The sequence below is a fragment of the Aquarana catesbeiana genome, linkage group LG11, assembly GCF_042186555.1.
Source record: "Aquarana catesbeiana isolate 2022-GZ linkage group LG11, ASM4218655v1, whole genome shotgun sequence".
In the NCBI taxonomy this organism is placed as follows: domain Eukaryota; kingdom Metazoa; phylum Chordata; class Amphibia; order Anura; family Ranidae; genus Aquarana; species Aquarana catesbeiana.
Genome location: NC_133334.1, coordinates 86,024,304 through 86,043,768, shown reverse-complemented (window position 1 = coordinate 86,043,768; position 19,465 = coordinate 86,024,304). Strand labels below are relative to the sequence as shown.

General features: G+C 39.0%; 1 protein-coding gene across 2 annotated transcripts in view; it reads right to left on the bottom strand.

Annotated features, from left to right (window-relative positions):
- Positions 1-14,924, bottom strand: part of PKP3 (plakophilin 3) — a 157,450-nt gene extending 142,526 nt beyond the window's left edge. The window contains exon 1 of one of the 2 annotated variants that reach the window (XM_073604686.1): positions 14,765-14,924. In XM_073604686.1, coding sequence (XP_073460787.1) covers positions 14,765-14,797 — 33 coding nt within the window. In that variant the 5' untranslated portion in view covers positions 14,798-14,924. The remainder of the gene's footprint in view (positions 1-14,764) is intronic. The other variant, XM_073604687.1, reaches the window with a different exon arrangement.
- Between the last annotated feature and the right edge of the window lie 4,541 nt (positions 14,925-19,465).

The following is a 19,465-nucleotide window of genomic DNA, read 5'->3' as shown; positions in this document are numbered from 1 at the left end:
AAATCTAATTTATTGCAGCCTACCAGTCCTTAGATGTGGTGACTGCATTAGTTTTAATTTTTCAGGCTTTTTTTAGTGTTTCAGTGGGAATGTGTGGTGCTGTGTGCTTCACTGCATTCTTATAATACATTGCAGTGCTTGCTTTTTTTCCATTTTTGTTTTCTATTTAATGCTACACAATGCACTGGGTCGTGATTGCATTACAGCACATTTTTCAGTGCGCTCTGCCCTCTATCTAGCGTCAGATGTATTTTTCATATTAAATGCATGAATGCTGAGTAATATGTAACGCTTCCAATTAACTATTCAAATATTTAAATAAAGTCGGGCTTTAAAGTCTGAAGGTTTTTTACCTTCATGTATTCTATGCATGATGGTAAAAAAAACTTCTGTGTGCTGCTCCCCCCACCGCTCCTCCCTTATACTTACCTGAGCCCCCTCTCGGTCCAGCTATGTGTACATGAGCCTTGGCTGTCCAGGGATTCTCTCTCTTTATTGGCTGAGACACAGCAGCGGGAGCCATTGTCAGTCACAGCCAGTGAGCCAATGAGGGGCCGAGACTGAGCTGCGGCCCTAAGTGTCTTATGAATGCATAGAGCGGGGCTTGGAAACTAGCACTCGCCAGTGCCCCCATAGTAAGTGGCTTGCTTTTGGGGGCACTGATCAAGGTGGAGGAGCTAGGAGCGCCAGCGGGGTGAGAAGGAGAGGATTGGGGCTCCTTTGTGCAAAACAATTACACAGAGCTGGTAAGAATAACATGTTTGTTGTTTTTTTTAATAAATGCTTCTAATCTTAACTGCTTCTAAACTACTATAAACGCCTGAGTGTACATGTACTCATAACATAACATTGAGCACAGTTCCAAGATATGGCCGTCCACCTAAACTGACAGGCTGGGCAAGGAGAACATTAATCAGAGAAGCAGCCAAGTGGCCCATGGTAACTCTGGAGGAGCTGCAGAGTTCCACAGCTCAGGTGGGAGAATCTGTCCACAGGACAACTATTAGTTGTGCTCTCCACAAATCTGGCCTTTATGAAAGAGTGGCAAGAAGAAAGCCGTTGTTGAAAGAAAGCCATAAGAAGTCCAGTTTGTAGTGTGTGAGAAGCCATATGGAGGACACAACAGAAATGTGGAAAAAGGTGCTCTGCTCAGATGAGACCAAAATTTAACTTTTTGGCCTAAAAGTAAAACTCTATGTGTGGCGCAAAACTAACACTGCACATCACCCTGAACACACCATCCCCACCGTGAAACATGGTGGTGGCAGCATCATGTTGTGAAGATGCTTTTCTTCAGCAGGGACAGGGAAGCTGGTCAGAGTTGATGGGAAGATGGATGGAGCCAAATACAGGGCAATCTTAGAAGAAAATCTGTTTGAGTCTGCAAAAGACTTGAGACTGGGGCGGAGGTTCACTTTCCAGTAGGACAACGACCCTAAACATATAGCCAGAGCTACAATGGAATGGTTTAGATCAAAGCATATTCATATGTTGAATGACCCAGTCAAAGTCCAGACCTAAATCCAATTGAGAATCTGTGGCAAGACTTGAAAATTGCTGTTCACTGATGCTCTCTATCCAATCTGACAGAGCTTTAGCTATTTTGCAAAGAGGAATGGGCAAAAATGTCACTCTCTAAATGCGCAAAGCTGGTAGAGACATCCCCAAAAAGACTTGCAGCTGTAATTGCAGCAAAAGGTGGTTCTACAAAGTATTGCACGCCACACTTTTCACATATTTATTTGTAAACAATTTTGAAAACCATTTATCATTTTCCTTCCACTTCACATTTATGTGCCTCATTGTGCTGGTCTATCACATAAAATCCCAATAAAATCAATTTAGGTTTATCGGTTGTAACATGACAAAATGTTCAAAATTTCAAGGGGTATGAATACTTTTTCAAGGCACTGTACATCCCAAAAATAAGAGAATTATTTTTAATTTCTTGACACTGGGCAAAGCCATGCAAATCATTGATTTACATCCTGTTGGCCAGAAGAACACTTGCTGGTGCATTTCAAATATAGCCTAATATTGAGCCACTTATTCCAAACTGCATCCAATTGTTTTAGGCTATTTCACCATAATCAGTGTGGTGTATGGAAACTATGATTTCTGTAGAGTAGGGTTTGGGACCCAACCCGACAGTTTGGTCATACAGGTTATGGCGAAAAGGGACTAAAGCAATCAAAAATTCATCACTCCAATTCTACTATGTAAAACCGGATAAGATGTCATCTTTAAAGTGGAACTTAAGAGAACTGTTGTCTCCGGGACTGTTGCCATAATTTGACAATTATGACAGGCTTACCCCCTTGTATGCTCTCCACTAGCAATGCAATGTCTATGCCCCCCCCCCCCCCCCCAATGCTCTGTTGCTACCCTTGCCTTCATTATTGGCTGACCATGGATGACAATTTCTGCACATGCCGAGATTGCACACACGGAGCTGCACATGCGGGGAAAGGGCTTTTATGGCAGAAGAGGCTACAAGGAACCATGGTTCAATCGGGAGCATGATAGCCTTAACACCTAAAAGTGTCCTACAACTGTGGTGCTGTTAGTTTTGCAACAGAGTGAAGAATGGACTTTCCACCCACCAGAGAAGTAACTATTCATTCCCTACTATTAGGGGGTGCACCTGTTTTGTTTTACAATTTCAATGTACCATTCCCAATGCAACACGTTCCTGCAGAAATGGCTGTATATGTAAGAGAGTGCTGCAGCGACCACCAGCTGGAACTGAGGACAATCAGAGAATGCCACCATCATACCACGGATCTTCAAAATGGGCCCAGAAGCATTGTTTTGGAGCCTCCCAGGACCCCTTCATCAGGCATGTGTCATCACATGCCTGATGAAGGGGTCCTGCAAGACTCCAAAAGTTTGCTTCTGTTATAATTAATTAAAGATTTGGACCCATTTTGGAGATATGTGGTTTGCTGGGGACATTCTATAACTTTGTAGGGTTGCTTTAAAAATAATCAAGTCTTTGGAAGTTCAAAAAAAAATGTATCAAAATTATTAAACACTTTTTACACTAGGGTTGTCCTGATAATGATACTAGTATCGGTATCGGCACCGATACCGAGCATTTGCCTGAGCACTTGGACTCGGGCAAATGCTCCTGATGCTTCACCCAATACCTGTGAAGTCAGCAGTGATCGGCACGTGGGGGAGTTACAAGCTTCTCCCCCAGCGGCTTTCAGCTGCTTTAGTGAAATTTATACAGCCGTGATCGGTGCTTGTAACTCTCCCACACACGATCACCGCTGACTGTCCCCGAATCCTCCTTCATGCCGTTCTGCTGTCCCCCTCCATTCTTCCTCCATGCCTCCTCCGTTCTGCCCCTCCGTTCTGCTGCTGTCCCCCTCCGTTCTGCTGCTGTACCCCTCCGTTCTGCTGCTGTCCCCCTCCATTCTGCTGCTGTCCCCCTCCGTTCTGCTGCTCTCCCCCTCAGTTCTGCTGCTGTTCCCCTCCATTCTGCTGCTGTCCCCCTCCGTTCTGCTGCTGTCCCCCTCTGTTCTGCTGCTGTCCCCCTCTGTTCTGCTGCTGTCCCCCTCCGTTCTGCTGCTGTCCCCCTCCATTCTGCTGCTGTCCCTCTCCATGTACTCTTCCTTTTCTGTATGGACAGAGTGAGCTGACTCTGTCCATTCACATGACTGAAACATTGTAACCTCCTGTGATTACAATGTCTCAGTTTATGAATGGAGAGGAGCCTCTGTCTTCTCTCCATTCATTTTCAGTGCAGCTGAGGCTGCAGAGAAAGGGACTGGGAAATCTCTATCCTCTGTCTCTTTCTCTGTCTCAAGGGGGAGATATCAGGGGTCTGTTAAGACCCCTGATATCTCACCAAAGCCCCCCAACAGGCCTGATTAAAAACAAAACAAAAAACAAAACACATATTGCAATAAATAATAAAAAAAAATATTATTGTAAAAAATAATAAAAATGTAAATAAAAAACACACAGACACCGTCCATGCCCCCCCCCCCCCCCCAGCGAGTACTTGAAAAAAAGTATCGGTACTTGTACTCGGTCCTAAAAAAATGGTATCCAGACAACCCTATTTTACACTATTTTAATCTAGGCAATGTTTTGTTTTGCAAAGTGTGGGGTGATTGTCTCCAGAACAAGAGGTGAGGAGAAATCTGTTCCAGAGCCAACTGTTTAAGAAGAGAATTCCCTTCACATTCTTATGTGTCTCTGAGACAGGAAGTAAAGAGAAAATTCCCCAAAAGTACACACAAAATAAATAACCTGGCAGGGATTTTAAATCTTCCCTACAATATCCAAAAGAAAAAGAAAAAAGAAATTTGGCTATGAAATTGTGTAGTAAAAAAAATTGAAAACAACTTCTGTAAACAGAAAACTGTATTACATGCAGATTATAAAATACTAATAGATGTTGAGACAGCACTTGAGGCCGAAAGCTTTCTTTTATGTTTTGCCAGTGACACGTGCGCAGTTTTACAGATGTGTACAGAAGTCATTTTATCCTTTTCTTTTTTTAATATACATGCACTCAGTTTTCCAAGCAGCTTACTCTTGGATTTAATATAATTTTAATGTGTTACAATGTTTTTCTAAATTCATGGCTGATTTAGAAGATTAGTGCAGTTGGAGGGCTTGTTCACACTGGCTGAGTTACCCTACATTTGGCACACCCTGCTGCATTGCAGGCTTGCGGCACCTTGACAAAAGATGCAATGCTCAGAATTTTTTTAATGTGATTTATTATTTTAAAATACAGCATGTTTGAATAAAGGTGTGGCTCCAAAATGACAGACTCAACAAAGTTCGAATGAGAAGTTAAAGGAGCCTGATAGAAAAAAGTCAGCTGAGCAGTGGCTGCAGCCAATCACCTGCAGTCTCTGTTTGGGTATTCTGACAGCTGTGGGTGCCAGCTACTGGAAGATTCGTCCATCCATGCTGTTTAAATTGGTAGCTCTACGCCTGTATTCGGCTTACTTGGCTGAACATGAGAAATTGTTACCTCTGACGGGTTAGCTCCCCCATATCAAAATTTTTTAGCTTCCAAAATAGCTGTTTGGTCAATTTTTGATAAGGGGGGGCTGATGACGGGTTAGCCCCCCCCCCCCCAGCAAATAACTTTTAGTATTGCTTCTTCTGTGTGAGATCTAAAGCAAACAAGGGTTGATCTAACCTGATCTAACAAAGATCTAACAAACTGCATGAGTTTTTTTCAAAAATTTTGATATGGGGGGGCTAACCCGGCAGAGGTAAATTGTTATATGTTTGGCAAACTTGGCCATCCAACCTAAAATAAATGTTCAAATCTAGTATAAAAGCAGGTAGTGTACATAAATATTTAAAAGAAAGCTAAAGTAGTATGACCTCCATATCTCAGTTAAAACTATAGTGATTGCTTGGGATTATCTAATCTAGCCAAATCATTCTTCCCTCAAGAACATTTATCCTAATAAAGTACCTATGGACAATAGGTTGTTTCTCAATTTAACTATAACCAGCAAGTTTGGTTGATGATCATTTTATTTCTATGGATATATGGGCGGCCAGTGCTTTTATTTAAAATACAGAAACCAGCGAGGCTCAATCAAGGCTTATTAAGCTGTTAAGAAAACCTAATTATATACTGTATTGTACAGCTCTGGTCTCTTAATTATCCTTCGCCCACAAAATATTATTCATAATCCCAGTACATTAGAAAACCCTTTTACTTAGCTAAGGCCCAGTTTATTAAGTGTTCTTGCATAGCAAGACCACTTATTGTTATCTCACATATATATTATTAAGTGTTCTTGCATAGCAAGACCACTTATTGTTATCTCACATATATATTTAAGTGTTCTTGCATAGCAAGACCACTTACTGTTATCTCACATATATATTATTCTTATTATTATAGCCAAATTTACCACCCTAACTCCTCCCACAGTTTTTACACTACATAGACAAGTAATATACCGAAACGTGCGGATTGTTCCCGAATGGTGTGCTATTATTTTGTGGAACGTTTCGCCAAATGGTTCACGAAATATCGTTGTTTTTGCGGCGAAATTGGTCCCATAGGAATGAATGGGGAAGCTAGAGTGGGAGATGACAAAAGCTGGAAAATCAGAACATGATATCTAAACTGCCGCCACTCCCTCATTTTCAAGCCCACCTACACAAATCTTATATCAAAACGTTCAGCTATCCCTGCTGCCACTAAACATGTCCACGGCTAAGCCATAGTCCTGATAGTTTTCACAATATGAACATTTGTTTGCAACTCACGCCGTCCATTGACATTCATTGAAACTACACTCTAGCCACCTCCAAATTTGAAGGGCAATTTCTAAACTGTGACCGTGCCTTCATTTTTAATATTTCACAGACATACTATACATCAAAATCTAGGTCTGGGTCTTGTGATTCTCGCAATATAAAGATCTTCGCTGTAGGATGTATAGTTTTTAAAATACGGCCATTTGTTTAGAGGTCATTTCAGGAAATTTTAGCCATTAATCAGAGTGTACTGTTAGTGTTTGTTTTGTTGCCATGGTTACCAAAGCTTCTGTTATACACAGGGGGGAAGGTGGCTGGAGCATCTCAGCTGATTACAGAGCCCGGGGGAGGGGACAGACACACCATGTACTGATTTATAATAGAGGAATATGATGGGGCAGTTTTGATGGGGTAATTCTGATGGGGCAGTTTTGATGAAGCAGTATTTGGGAAGCATAAACAGGGCATGAGCGTTGCTAGGAAACAGTGTTTGTAAACACAAGATGCTGAGACACTCCAAATGCATGTGACTTCATCTGTTAGACTTGATAATGCTTGTAGACTCCTCCCACAGTTTTCACACTACAGAGACAAATAATATACCGAAACGAGCGGATTGTTCCCGATTGGTGTGTTATTACTTTGTGGAATGTTTTGCCGAATGGTCCACGAAATGACGTTTTTGCGGCGAAATTGGTCCCATAGGAATGAATGGCGAAATGTTCAAAACTAGAGTGGGAAGTGACAAAAGCTGACAACCCCATGATCAGCCAAAACATTATGACCACCCCATGATCAGCCAAAACATTATGACCGCCCCATGTAAAAAAAAAAATATTTTTGAAAAAAAAAAAAAATTTTTGAAAAAAGTAAAAAAATAATTTTTGAAAAAAAAAAATCATTTTTGAAAAAAAAAAAAAAATATTTTTGAAAAAAAAATATTTTTGAAAAAAAAAAATTATTTTTGAAAAAAAAAAATATTTTTGAAAAAAAAATTTCTTTTAAAAAAAAAATTATTTTTGAAAAAAAAATATATTTGAAAAAAAAAAATATTTTTGAAAAAAAAAAATTATTTTTGAAAAAAAAATTACTTTAAAAAAATAATAATTTCGAAAAAAAAATTATTTTTGAAATAAAAAAATTCATTTTTGAAAAAAAAAATTACCTTTGAAAAAAAAAATTACTTTTGAAAAAAAAAATCATTTTTGAAGAAAAAAAATCATTTTTGATTAAAAAAAATTCATTTTTGAAAAAAAAAATTACTTTTGAAAAAAATGTTCAGCTCTTTCAGCGAATGATGGAACTTTTTTACTACTATTTATACTTTTTAAAATATTAAGCTTTTTAACACTTTTCACAGTTACTCAAGCCACTCCACCCCACCCAGTTACTCCGCCCACTCCAGTTGTAGAGGCAAGAACACTTTCACAATTTCCCCAGAAATTGTACCTTTTCTAGTATTAAGTGTTCTTGCATAGCAAGACCACTTACTGTTATCTCACATATATATTATTCTTATTATTATAGCCAAATTTACCACCCTAACTCCTCCCACAGTTTTTACACTACATAGACAAGTAATATACCGAAACGTGCGGATTGTTCCCGAATGGTGTGCTATTACTTTGTGGAACGTTTCGCCAAATGGTTCACGAAATATCGTCATTTTTGCGGCGAAATTGGTCCCATAGGAATGAATGGGGAAACTAGAGTGGGAGATGACAAAAGCTGGAAAATCAGAACATGATTTCTAAACTGCCGCCACTCCCTCATTTTCAAGCCCACCTACACAAATCTTATATCAAAACGTTCAGCTATCCCTGCTGCCACTAAACATGTCCACAGCTAAGCCATAGTCCTGATAGTTTTCACAATATGACCATTTGTTTGCAACTCACGCCATCCATTGACATTCATTGAAACTACACTCTAGCCCCCTCCAAATTTGAAGGGCAATTTCTAAACTGCGACTGTGCCTTCATTTTTAATATTTCAGAGACATACTATACATCAAAATCTAGGTCTGGGTCTTGTGATTCTCACAATATAAAGATCTTCGCTGTAGGATGTATAGTTTTTAAAATACGGCCATTTGTTTAGAGGTCATTTCAGGAAATTTTAGCCATTAATCAGAGTGTACTGTTAGTGTTTGTTTTGTTGCCATGGTTACCAAAGCTTCTGTTATACACAGGGGGGAAGGTGGCTGGAGCATCTCAGCTGATTACAGAGCCCGGGGGAGGGGACAGACACACCATGTACTGATTTATAATAGAGGAATATGATGGGGCAGTTTTGATGGGGTAATTCTGATGGGGCAGTTTTAATGAAGCAGTATTTGGGAAGCATAAACAGGGCATGAGCGTTGCTAGGAAACAGTGGTTGTAAACACAAGATGCTGAGACACTCCAAATGCATGTGACTTCATCTGCTAGACTTGATAATGCTTGTAGACTCCTCCCACAGTTTTCACACTACAGAGACAAATAATATACCGAAACGAGCGGATTGTTCCCGATTGGTGTGTTATTACTTTGTGGAATGTTTTGCCGAATGGTCCACGAAATGACGTTTTTGCGGCGAAATTGGTCCCATAGGAATGAATGGCGAAATGTTCAAAACTAGAGTGGGAAGTGACAAAAGCTGACAACCCCATGATCAGCCAAAACATTATGACCACCCCATGATCAGCCAAAACATTATGACCGCCCCATGTAAAAAAAAAAATATTTTTGAAAAAAAAAAAAATTTTTTGAAAAAAGTAAAAAAATAATTTTTGAAAAAAAAAAAATCATTTTTGAAAAAAAATATATATATTTTTGAAAAAAAAAAATATTTTTGAAAAAAAAAAAATTATTTTTGAAAAAAAAAAATATTTTTGAAAAAAAAATTTCTTTAAAAAAAAAAATTATTTTTGAAAAAAAAAATATTTGAAAAAAAAAATATTTTTGAAAAAAAAAAATTATTTTTGAAAAAAAAATTACTTTAAAAAAAATAATAATTTCGAAAAAAAAATTATTTTTGAAATAAAAAAATTCATTTTTGAAAAAAAAAAATTACCTTTGAAAAAAAAAATTACTTTTGAAAAAAAAAATCATTTTTTAAGAAAAAAAAATCATTTTTGATTAAAAAAAATTCATTTTTTAAAAAAAAAAATTACTTTTGAAAAAAATGTTCAGCTCTTTCAGCGAATGATGGAACTTTTTTACTACTATTTATACTTTTTAAAATATTAAGCTTTTTAACACTTTTCACAGTTACTCAAGCCACTCCACCCCACCCAGTTACTCCGCCCACTCCAGTTGTAGAGGCAAGAACACTTTCACAATTTCCCCAGAAATTGTACCTTTTCTAGTTCTTATTATTATAGCCAAATTTACCACCCTAAGTCCTCCCACAGTTTTTACACTACATAGACAAGTAATATACCGAAACGTGCGGATTGTTCCCGAATGGTGTGCTATTACTTTGTGGAACGTTTCGCCGAATGGTTCACGAAATATCGTCGTTTTTGCGGCGAAATTGGTCCCATAGGAATGAATGGGGAAACTAGAGTGGGAGATGACAAAAGCTGGAAAATCAGAACATGATTTCTAAACTGCCGCCACTCCCTCATTTTCAAGCCCACCTACACAAATCTTATATCAAAACGTTCAGCTATCCCTGCTGCCACTAAACATGTCCACGGCTAAGCCATAGTCCTGATAGTTTTCACAATATGACCATTTGTTTGCAACTCACGCCGTCCATTGACATTCATTGAAACTACACTCTAGCCCCCTCCAAATTTGAAGGGCAATTTCTAAACTGCGACCGTGCCTTCATTTTTAATATTTTAGAGACATACTATACATCAAAATCTAGGTCTGGGTCTTGTGATTCTCGCAATATAAAGATCTTCGCTGTAGGATGTATAGTTTTTAAAATACGGCCATTTGTTTAGAGGTCATTTCAGGAAATTTTAGCCATTAATCAGAGTGTACTGTTAGTGTTTGTTTTGTTGCCATGGTTACCAAAGCTTCTGTTATACACAGGGGGGGAGGTGGCTGGAGCATCTCAGCTCTGATTACAGAGCCCGGGGGAGGGGACAGACACACCATGTACTGATTTATAATAGAGGAATATGATGGGGCAGTTTTGATGGGGTAATTCTGATGGGGCAGTTTTGATGAAGCAGTATTTGGGAAGCATAAACAGGGCATGAGCGTTGCTAGGAAACAGTGGTTGTAAACACAAGATGCTGAGACACCCCAAATGCATGTGACTTCATCTGCTAGACTTGATAATGCTTGTAGACTCCTCCCACAGTTTTTACACTACAGAGACAAATAATATACCGAAACGAGCGGATTGTTCCCGATTGGTGTGTTATTACTTTGTGGAATGTTTTGCCGAATGGTCCACGAAATGACGTTTTTGCGGCGAAATTGGTCCCATAGGAATGAATGGCGAAATGTTCAAAACTAGAGTGGGAAGTGACAAAAGCTGACAACCCCATGATCAGCCAAAACATTATGACCGCCCCATGTAAAAAAAAAAATATTTTTGAAAAAAAAAAAAAATTTTTGAAAAAAGTAAAAAAATAATTTTTGAAAAAAAAAAATCATTTTTGAAAAAAAAAAAAAAATATTTTTGAAAAAAAAAATATTTTTGAAAAAAAAAAATTATTTTTGAAAAAAAAATTTCTTTTAAAAAAAAAATTATTTTTGAAAAAAAAATATATTTGAAAAAAAAAAATATTTTTGAAAAAAAAAATTATTTTTGAAAAAAAAATTACTTTAAAAAAAATAATAATTTCGAAAAAAAAATTATTTTTGAAATAAAAAAATTCATTTTTGAAAAAAAAAATTACCTTTGAAAAAAAAAATTACTTTTGAAAAAAAAAATCATTTTAGAAGAAAAAAAAAATCATTTTTGATTAAAAAAAAATCATTTTTGATTAAAAAAAATTCATTTTTGAAAAAAAAAATTACTTTTGAAAAAAATGTTCAGCTCTTTCAGCGAATGATGGAACTTTTTTACTACTATTTATACCTTTTAAAATATTAAGCTTTTTAACACTTTTCACAGTTACTCAAGCCACTCCACCCCACCCAGTTACTCCGCCCACTCCAGTTGTAGAGGCAAGAACACTTTCACAATTTCCCCAGAAATTGTACCTTTTCTAGTTCCTATATATAATGATTGTGACCCACATTTTTTAACAATGTTAGTGTCAGTAAGGGGAGCAGTTCAGATTTTTCTTTCTGTTACAGATGATAGTTCTTTCTGAAGAAAGTCCCTGCTTGCTGGGGTTGGTGGGATGACGGAGATAAAATGTAGCGTGCAGGTTAAAGTGGCCAATAAAAATCTGTTGCACAATTTTACAGTTGTGTGACACTCGCATTGTGTGCAACAGATTTAATTTGATCTTGACAGATGGGGCCTGGGTGGATATAGCTGAGTCAACTATGATGATTTGTTTTGATGATGGGATGATTTACTAAAGGCAAATAGACTGTGCACTTTGCAAAGTGTAGTTGCACTGTGCAAGTGCAGTTGCTCCAGAGCTTAGTGAATGAGGTAAAGATTCACTTTACAAAGAATACCAAAACAGCATTTTTGCTTGCACATGTTTGGATGATGGAAGTAAGCAGAGCTTCTGCTCATTTACTAAGCTCTGGAGCAACTGTTCTTGCAGAATGCAACTGCACTGCAAAGTCCACAGTCTATTTGCCTTTAGTAAATCAACCCCAATGTCTAACAATATTACCCCCCAATGCAGTAATGGAGAGCTGGGTAATGTGGCAATTAATTGTACATGCAAGGTGAATGAGGGACTGTGTGAAGGAGTGATTGTTCCAAATTATCTGATCCCAAGGTGAATGGTCAGACAATCTTATCCTTGCACTCCCGCCCATTTGAAAGATCTGGTTTCAGCAGCATCCAGGACTCCTGGCCTGAACGTCCACCTCCTCAGTGCTCAGAAAATTACCCCTAAAATGACCCTCTGTATAGTCCCAACATTTGAAGGAGAAGGATAAAGAAAAGGGCCAATGTCACCAGAAATTGCAAGTGTCCGAACAGGAACACAGAACAGATTTTGATTTACACCATACCAATCATTTCCCCTGCTTCAGTAGTATTAAACTGGCAGACCTCCCCACAAAAAGGACACTTTTATTACTATGGTAAAAGGAAAATGAATATGGGCTATCACACAATAAGGTTTGCAATGGTTTTCATTATCGTTTTGTTACTATCACCTATATTTATATAGTACTGGCTATATCACCCAGAGTACACAGAACAATCATGGTAGTCCCACACCCAGTGGAGAACAGTGACAGGGCCAAACTACATAGGTGATTTTGATCCCATGCTATTTAGCAATGCAGCGTCTTGCTGGAAATCAGCTCATTAGCAACACATCAAGGTACAGCAGTTAAACTGGCTGCCAAGAAGCCGCTAAAGTTCTAAGTAGTCTGATATTACAACTGCATGTAGTGTAGCCCTATCATACCTACTTGAGTCGTAAAACCCCCCTCAAGTTAGCTTTTATAGAATCAGTTTAGAGTTATTAATGTTAAAGGGCCATTCTAATTGTAATATGGAGTGTACATGGACCTAGGATTGTTCAATCTATGTATCTATGTGTATAACAATATCAGCATCCTAAGTAAAGCAAGGTATAGGAAAGAGAGATTAAGGAACCATCGGGTATCAAGAAAAGTCATAAAGTATACAATGTAATAAAAACCGATATCTTTTATTTGAATAGCCATAAAACTCAATGTGCAGCTAGACTCTCACACACAGTAAAACATGTTATAAACTATAGCACCATGCTCATGTTCTTCATGTTGCCTATTATTTTAAAGGATGAGAACTTTGGAACCTTGGTGCCTTCAAAGTGTCTTTATCTTTAACTCTTTTAAAGGGCTCTTCTGCTAAAGAAAATTATATTTCAGTTTATGGTAAATGCTGGAGATTAGAACCCATCAGATAGTTTTTTTTGTCTTGCATTACTTTGTTAAGCCAGCCATAGACAGTTCGAAATTCGAGATTGTAACCATGTATGGGCAGGCTGAATGTACCCAAGTTGATCGATCTATCAACTTGGGTACAACCAGACTGCCGGATTTTACATGCAATTATTGCTAGCAGCTGTTATAGCCAATAGCAATAATAACTGTGCTCTCCAGGTGGGGATGGCTCCCCCACCCCTCGCTGGGAGAACACAATGGCCCCATGGGAGGGATTCAGGCAGTGTTGATGGGGGAATCAAGCGATTCTCTTTTTTCTTTCCTGCAACCAAAACGCTCCGTATATGGATGGCTTTAGACAGATTTCTGTTCTTGAGTTCCTTGTTCTGCACACCTGCTGTGACCATTATGGTGGGTTTATTCATTTTATATGATGGAAAAAGCATCAGGAGTAGCTGAAATGTGTAAAGGTTGGCAGGAACATCAAAAACTTCCAGAAGAACAAAGTGAGGAATTATGGCAGGGAGATCTCAATGCTGATGTGTCCAAAACATATAAAAAAAAAAGGGGGTGACTAAGCCAACCAGGCTCCACTTTATCACCTTTCATGGATTGACTCTTTCATTCTATCTACAAAATACCCCTTTTGCTCATATTATCTGTGGGTTACCTATAACCACTCTCTATTTGATAAACAGTTGTAGATATTCTAATTTTTAAAAAAGTGGGAGACCATCATACATGTAAATACATTTTATCTTGTCACTTGTCATTGTCCAATCTCTTTCCAAAAGTAGATTTGTGTGCATGAAAGTTCCTAACTATTTTATCACCTACAAAATGTCTATTAAAGCTTAATTTGCTCTTGTGCTGTCTTGTCTAACATGTAGGATGATATGGGAAAATGAGTAATCCCTTGGATACGTCTACATTTTATTCCGATACATGCTCTGACACTATATGCGTCATGTAACCTATAGATCTTTTACAGACTTCTATGTTACAGCCATGTAATTATCCCACATATATTATAAAATAAGAAATTGAGCATAGAATGTCACCAGCATGGAGCTTGTTAAGTATCTTTTTTAAATCTTTTTCTGCCTGAAGCTATGTTATACAAAAATTGTGCGAGCTCCAAAATGCTAAATAACAAATGTGCTTTTGTCTCAATCCAACGAGCACAGCGCCTACAATATACTCCATGATATCTCTAAAACCTATGCTGCTAACTCAACCAAACAATATGTGATCTGCAAAACTACTACCCAATACTGCTGTCCTGCAGAACATTTACTATACCATAGTGACCATAGTGCCCAATGACCAAATGCAATTGCTTTGCAATTTTCTATATGGGGGTTTTTATGCATAGACCTGCAATTAAAAAATCAACTCTACCTGCACATTACTCTGCACTAACATTAATTATTGTGACACTCTACTTGACAAAAAGCTGCGTAAATTTGATCAATATTTTTTTTCCTTTAAGCAAGTGATTAACCCCTTCTTTGCCAAACACCAGCTAAATAATTACTTGTCCTTACCTGTGCCCACACAACAGGGCCTTGCTGCATCATGGTGTCCTGAATCTCCTCTGCACAACGTCTAGGGTGTGAGAAGTCCTGGAGGTAACAATCAAAATTGTATCAAAGACAGAGAATGGAAACTGTATCATCCTATGTCGTCACTGGACCTGTTGATGTACCTCCGCCCTGTAGACTGTTAACCCTTCCAATCATCAGCTCTGCAAACAGCAAGGGTGGCAAAAGGCTGTGCCAGCTTGTTACAATATATCTGAGCCTAACGTGTTAAGGGATATTGAATAAAACTATAAAAGCAGTAGAACATAAAAGACCTGCAGGTATAAAAAGAAAAGTGATTTCACCTGGAGAAAGTCTCTCTCTAATGTGACGAGTAAAAGTGAAGATTTTATTTTTCAAGTGTCACTGCCCTGCATAATTTTCTAAAGAATGTCACTGATGTGCTTGTACACCTGGACAACTAATCATATTCGGCACCTTCTGGCTTGACAAGATAGGTGACTTGCTTGTTAAACTGAGTGATTTATAAATACATCTTAACACTAGATTCACACCTATGCGTTTTTTATTGCGTTTTGCAGTTTGCAGAAACGCTCTAAAGTCACATCTAAGTGTTTTTCAGCCGATGCGTTTTTGGAAAGAGTCAGAGACTTTTTTTCCCAAAGCAGATTGTGTCTTGCGTGTTTTTGATGCTTTTTTTTTTTCATAACAAACTGTAAATAGTTGGTTGTTAGGGAGTGGGCTGGGAAGCTGGCTGCCGCATCCTTAACAACTGATGGGTCATCAGCTGTCAGCAGGGTTCCCTGTTGAAAGCTGAATTTAAAAAAAGAATTGCCAGCAAAAACTGGGAAAAAAAGGCGTGGGATCCCCCCCCCCCAATCCATACCAGGCCCTTGGGGTCTGGTGTGGATTTTTAAGGGAACCCAATGACAATTTTTGTTTAAAAAAAATGGCATGGGGTCCCCCCAAAATCCATACCAGGACCTTATCTGAGCATGCAGCCCGGCAGGTCAGGAAAGGGAGGTGACGAGCAATGGTATGTATTTTGGGGGGGACCCCACACCATTTATTTTTTTTGGCATGGAGTTCCCATCAAAATCAGTACCAGACTGTAAGGTCCTGGTATGGAGTGGGGGGGACCCCATGGTGTTTTTTTTTTTTTATTGCCGGTAATTAATTTTTTTACATTTAGCTGTCAGCGGGGAACCCGACTGACAGCTGATGACTCATCGGTTGTTAAGGACTAGGCAGCTGGCTTCCCGACCCACTCCTTAACAACCAGCTATTCACAGTTTGTTAAAGAAAAGAAAACCACAAAACCACATGAAAACTGCATGCAAAAACGCATCAAAAACGTTGGTTTAAAAATGCAAAGCGCGCCAGAAATGCATCAAACGCAGCTGCATAGATGTGAAACAAGGGTAAAAGCAAATTTAAAACTATTCATCAGTTAACTTAACCAGGTTTTCTTATTAAAACAGTAAATTGTTAATATCTCCTGTGTTATTTAAGGTTGTTTTAAAGCTGAAATCTAAGTATGGTTTTTATTGAATAGTTACATTGTTCCAGCTTGGACTGATGTAAGAGAAAATATTCCACATCTGTGCGTCCACTATGGTAGTAGAGAAACACTGTAGTCAGTCTACTGGGTCCTGTGCCAAGCAGCTGCCTTTCTGCATAGTGAACACAGGGATCACACACTCAGCACTGCCACCATTCACAGAATGCCTTGTATTTTATCAATGAGTACAAGGCATTTTCTGATTGGATGATGTGGCAGGGCGGTGGTGTGATGATCTCCACCACATCCAGTCAGAAAATGTCTTCTACAAGACCCAGAAGACGGTAGCATTGTACTGGCGACTACTGTTGTAGCAGCGGCGACTACACCGATTTTCACTTTGCACAGTTGTTCTACAGTGGTTCAAGCTCCAAGCTGGACCATGTAACTATGCAATAAAATGAGTTCCTGGAGTTCAGCGTTGAAGGACGGTGCGCACAAGAAACGCATGGTACGTGTACGTATAGCTGGCAACACTGATCATTGTATGACAGTGGAGAAACGTCCACAATACCACAGCAGGAAGGATTCCCTCATCCACATTCAACCCACTGGTTGAACAAAATAAATGAAATTAGCTTAAGGGATATGGTTAATGAGGGGTTAAAGTAGAACTATAGGTAAAACATTTTTTTTTCATTTTGGATAGAGTAAGGGAGGATTTTAACCCCTGACAGTTTTTTTTTTTTCGCCATCTGTGTCCAATTACAGAGATTTCTCTTCACTTCCTGTTCCATAGCCATACAGGAAGTGAGTGTAAATCCCTGCAAAATGAAAGGAATTCTTGGGGGACCCCCAGGTGAACAGAACTAGTGTCCCCATTGGAAGATTTCCTCTCTATTACTTTTCTGGGGACAACCCAAAATTTGTGATTTTCTTTTACTTTCACTTTTACAGATAATGGCAAACAGGACAAATAGAGAGGGGCAACCTCCCTCACAGACAGCAATAAAAACCTGATAGGTGTTCTAATCCCTCTCCACTCTATCCAAAACTAAAAACAAAGTTATGCCTTTAGTTATACTTTAACCACTTCAACCCTGGAAGTATTTATCCCCTTAATGACCGGGCCATTTTTTGCGATACGGCACTTCGTCGCTTTAACTGACAATTCCGCCTGCGGTGTGATGCTGTACCCAAACAAAATGTATGTCCGTTTTTTCCCACAAATAGAGCTTTCTTTTGGTGGTATTTGATCACCTCTGGGGTTTGTATTTTTTGTGCTATAAACAAAAAAGCGACAGTTTTGAAAAAACACTATATTTTTTACTTTTTGCTATAATAAATATATAAAAAAAAACTAATTTCTTCATCAGTTTAGGCCAATATGTATTCTTTTACATATTTTTGGTAAAAAAAAATCACAAAAGGCGTATATTGATTGGTTTACACAAAAGTTATAGTCTATATAGTCTACAAAATAAGGGATATATTTATGGACTTTTTATTATTTATTTTTAAAAGTAATGGCGGTGATCAGCGATTTTTAGCGGGACTGCGACATTGCAGCGGACAGATCAGACACTTTTGACACTTTTTTGGGACCAGTGGCATTTATACAGCAATCAGAGCTAAAAATAGGCACTGATTATTGTATAAATGTCACTGGCAGGGAAGGGGTTAACACAAAGGGGGGATCAAGGGGTTAAAGGTTCTCTAGGGATTTGTTTCTAACTGTGGGGGGAGTGTAGTGACCGGGGGATGGAGACAGATCGCTGTTCCTGATTACTAGGAACAGCAGATCCCTCTCTATTCCCCTGTCAGACTGGGGATCTGTTTGTTTACATACACAGATCCCCGTTCTGGCTCTCTATGGAGCGATTGCAGGTGGTCAGTGGACATTGCGCCCGCCGGCCACTCACATTAGCTCTGGCATCATGCTGCGGACGCGCACCCCTATACCTCCTAAAGTGGCCGACGTACACCTACGGCAGTTTGCACAGTCTCGTCAATCTGGCGCCATATAACAGCCGCGGCTGGTTGGCAAGAGGTTAAAGTATAACTAAAGGGAAACTTTTTTTTTTTTTCGTTTTGAACAGTTTGGAGTGGGATTAGAACACCTGTCAGGTTCTTATTGCTGTCTGTGCACCTGTTAGGCCCCTATCACACTGGGGCGGTGGGTGTGCGTAGGTGGTAAAGCGCCGCTATTTTTAGCGGCGCTTTACCGTCAATTTCGCAACTCTATTCGCCCGCTAGCGGGGCGCTTTTACCTCCTGGGTTAAAACCACCGTAAAGCGCTGCTGCAGCGTTATGCTAGCAGTATAGCCATGCTGCCCCATAGATTTCAACGGGCAGGAGCGGTGAAGGCGCGGTGTACACACCACGCCTTCACCGTGCCAAAGATGCTGCCAGCAGGACTTTTTTAGCGTTCAGCCAGCGCACCGCTCCAGTGTGAAAGCCCTCGGGGCTTTCACATTGGAGAGACAGAAGCGGCTCTTTCAGGGCGCTTTGCAGGTGCTATTTTTAGAGCTGTAGTTCCTGCAAAGCACCCCAGTGTGAAAGGGGTCTAAGGGGGATTTATGCGCTCTATTTGTTCTGCTTACCTTTATCGCCGAGAATGAAAGTAAAAGAAAATCCCAAATTTTGGGTTGTCACCAGAGCAGCAATGAGGAGAAATCTTCCAATGGAAACATTAGTTATAGTAACAACCATTGATTTCCCTCACTATGGAGGGATTTCCTCTCACTTCCTGTTCTGGCTATGGGACAGGAAGTGAAGGAACATTTCTCCAATGGGACATTACTCTCCGAAATTAAAGCAAAATGTTTTTTTTTTTTTTGTTCCACTACAAAGTGGAACATTAGCCTAGAAAAAAAAAATAACATTCTGCAAACTGACATGATTTTTAATGCACATGACGTGCTATGTCTACTCTGCATTAAAGTTTCTTACCTGCCTGTACATCCCTGTACGCACGTGCAGCTCAGTATATATATTTCATCAATGTCGAGATGAATGAACTCCCACGCATATGCAAAAGTGACGTCATCATACAGAAAATACCGGGGTGCCTTGATGGGGCTCTGCAACTTACACATGTATTTGCAAATGTGTGTAGACTAAACCCCTGTTTTTAACACATACTGTTAGAATAATTTGGTTGGTTGCAGGCTGGTTGGTAAGTTGAGCAAGTGACATCATGG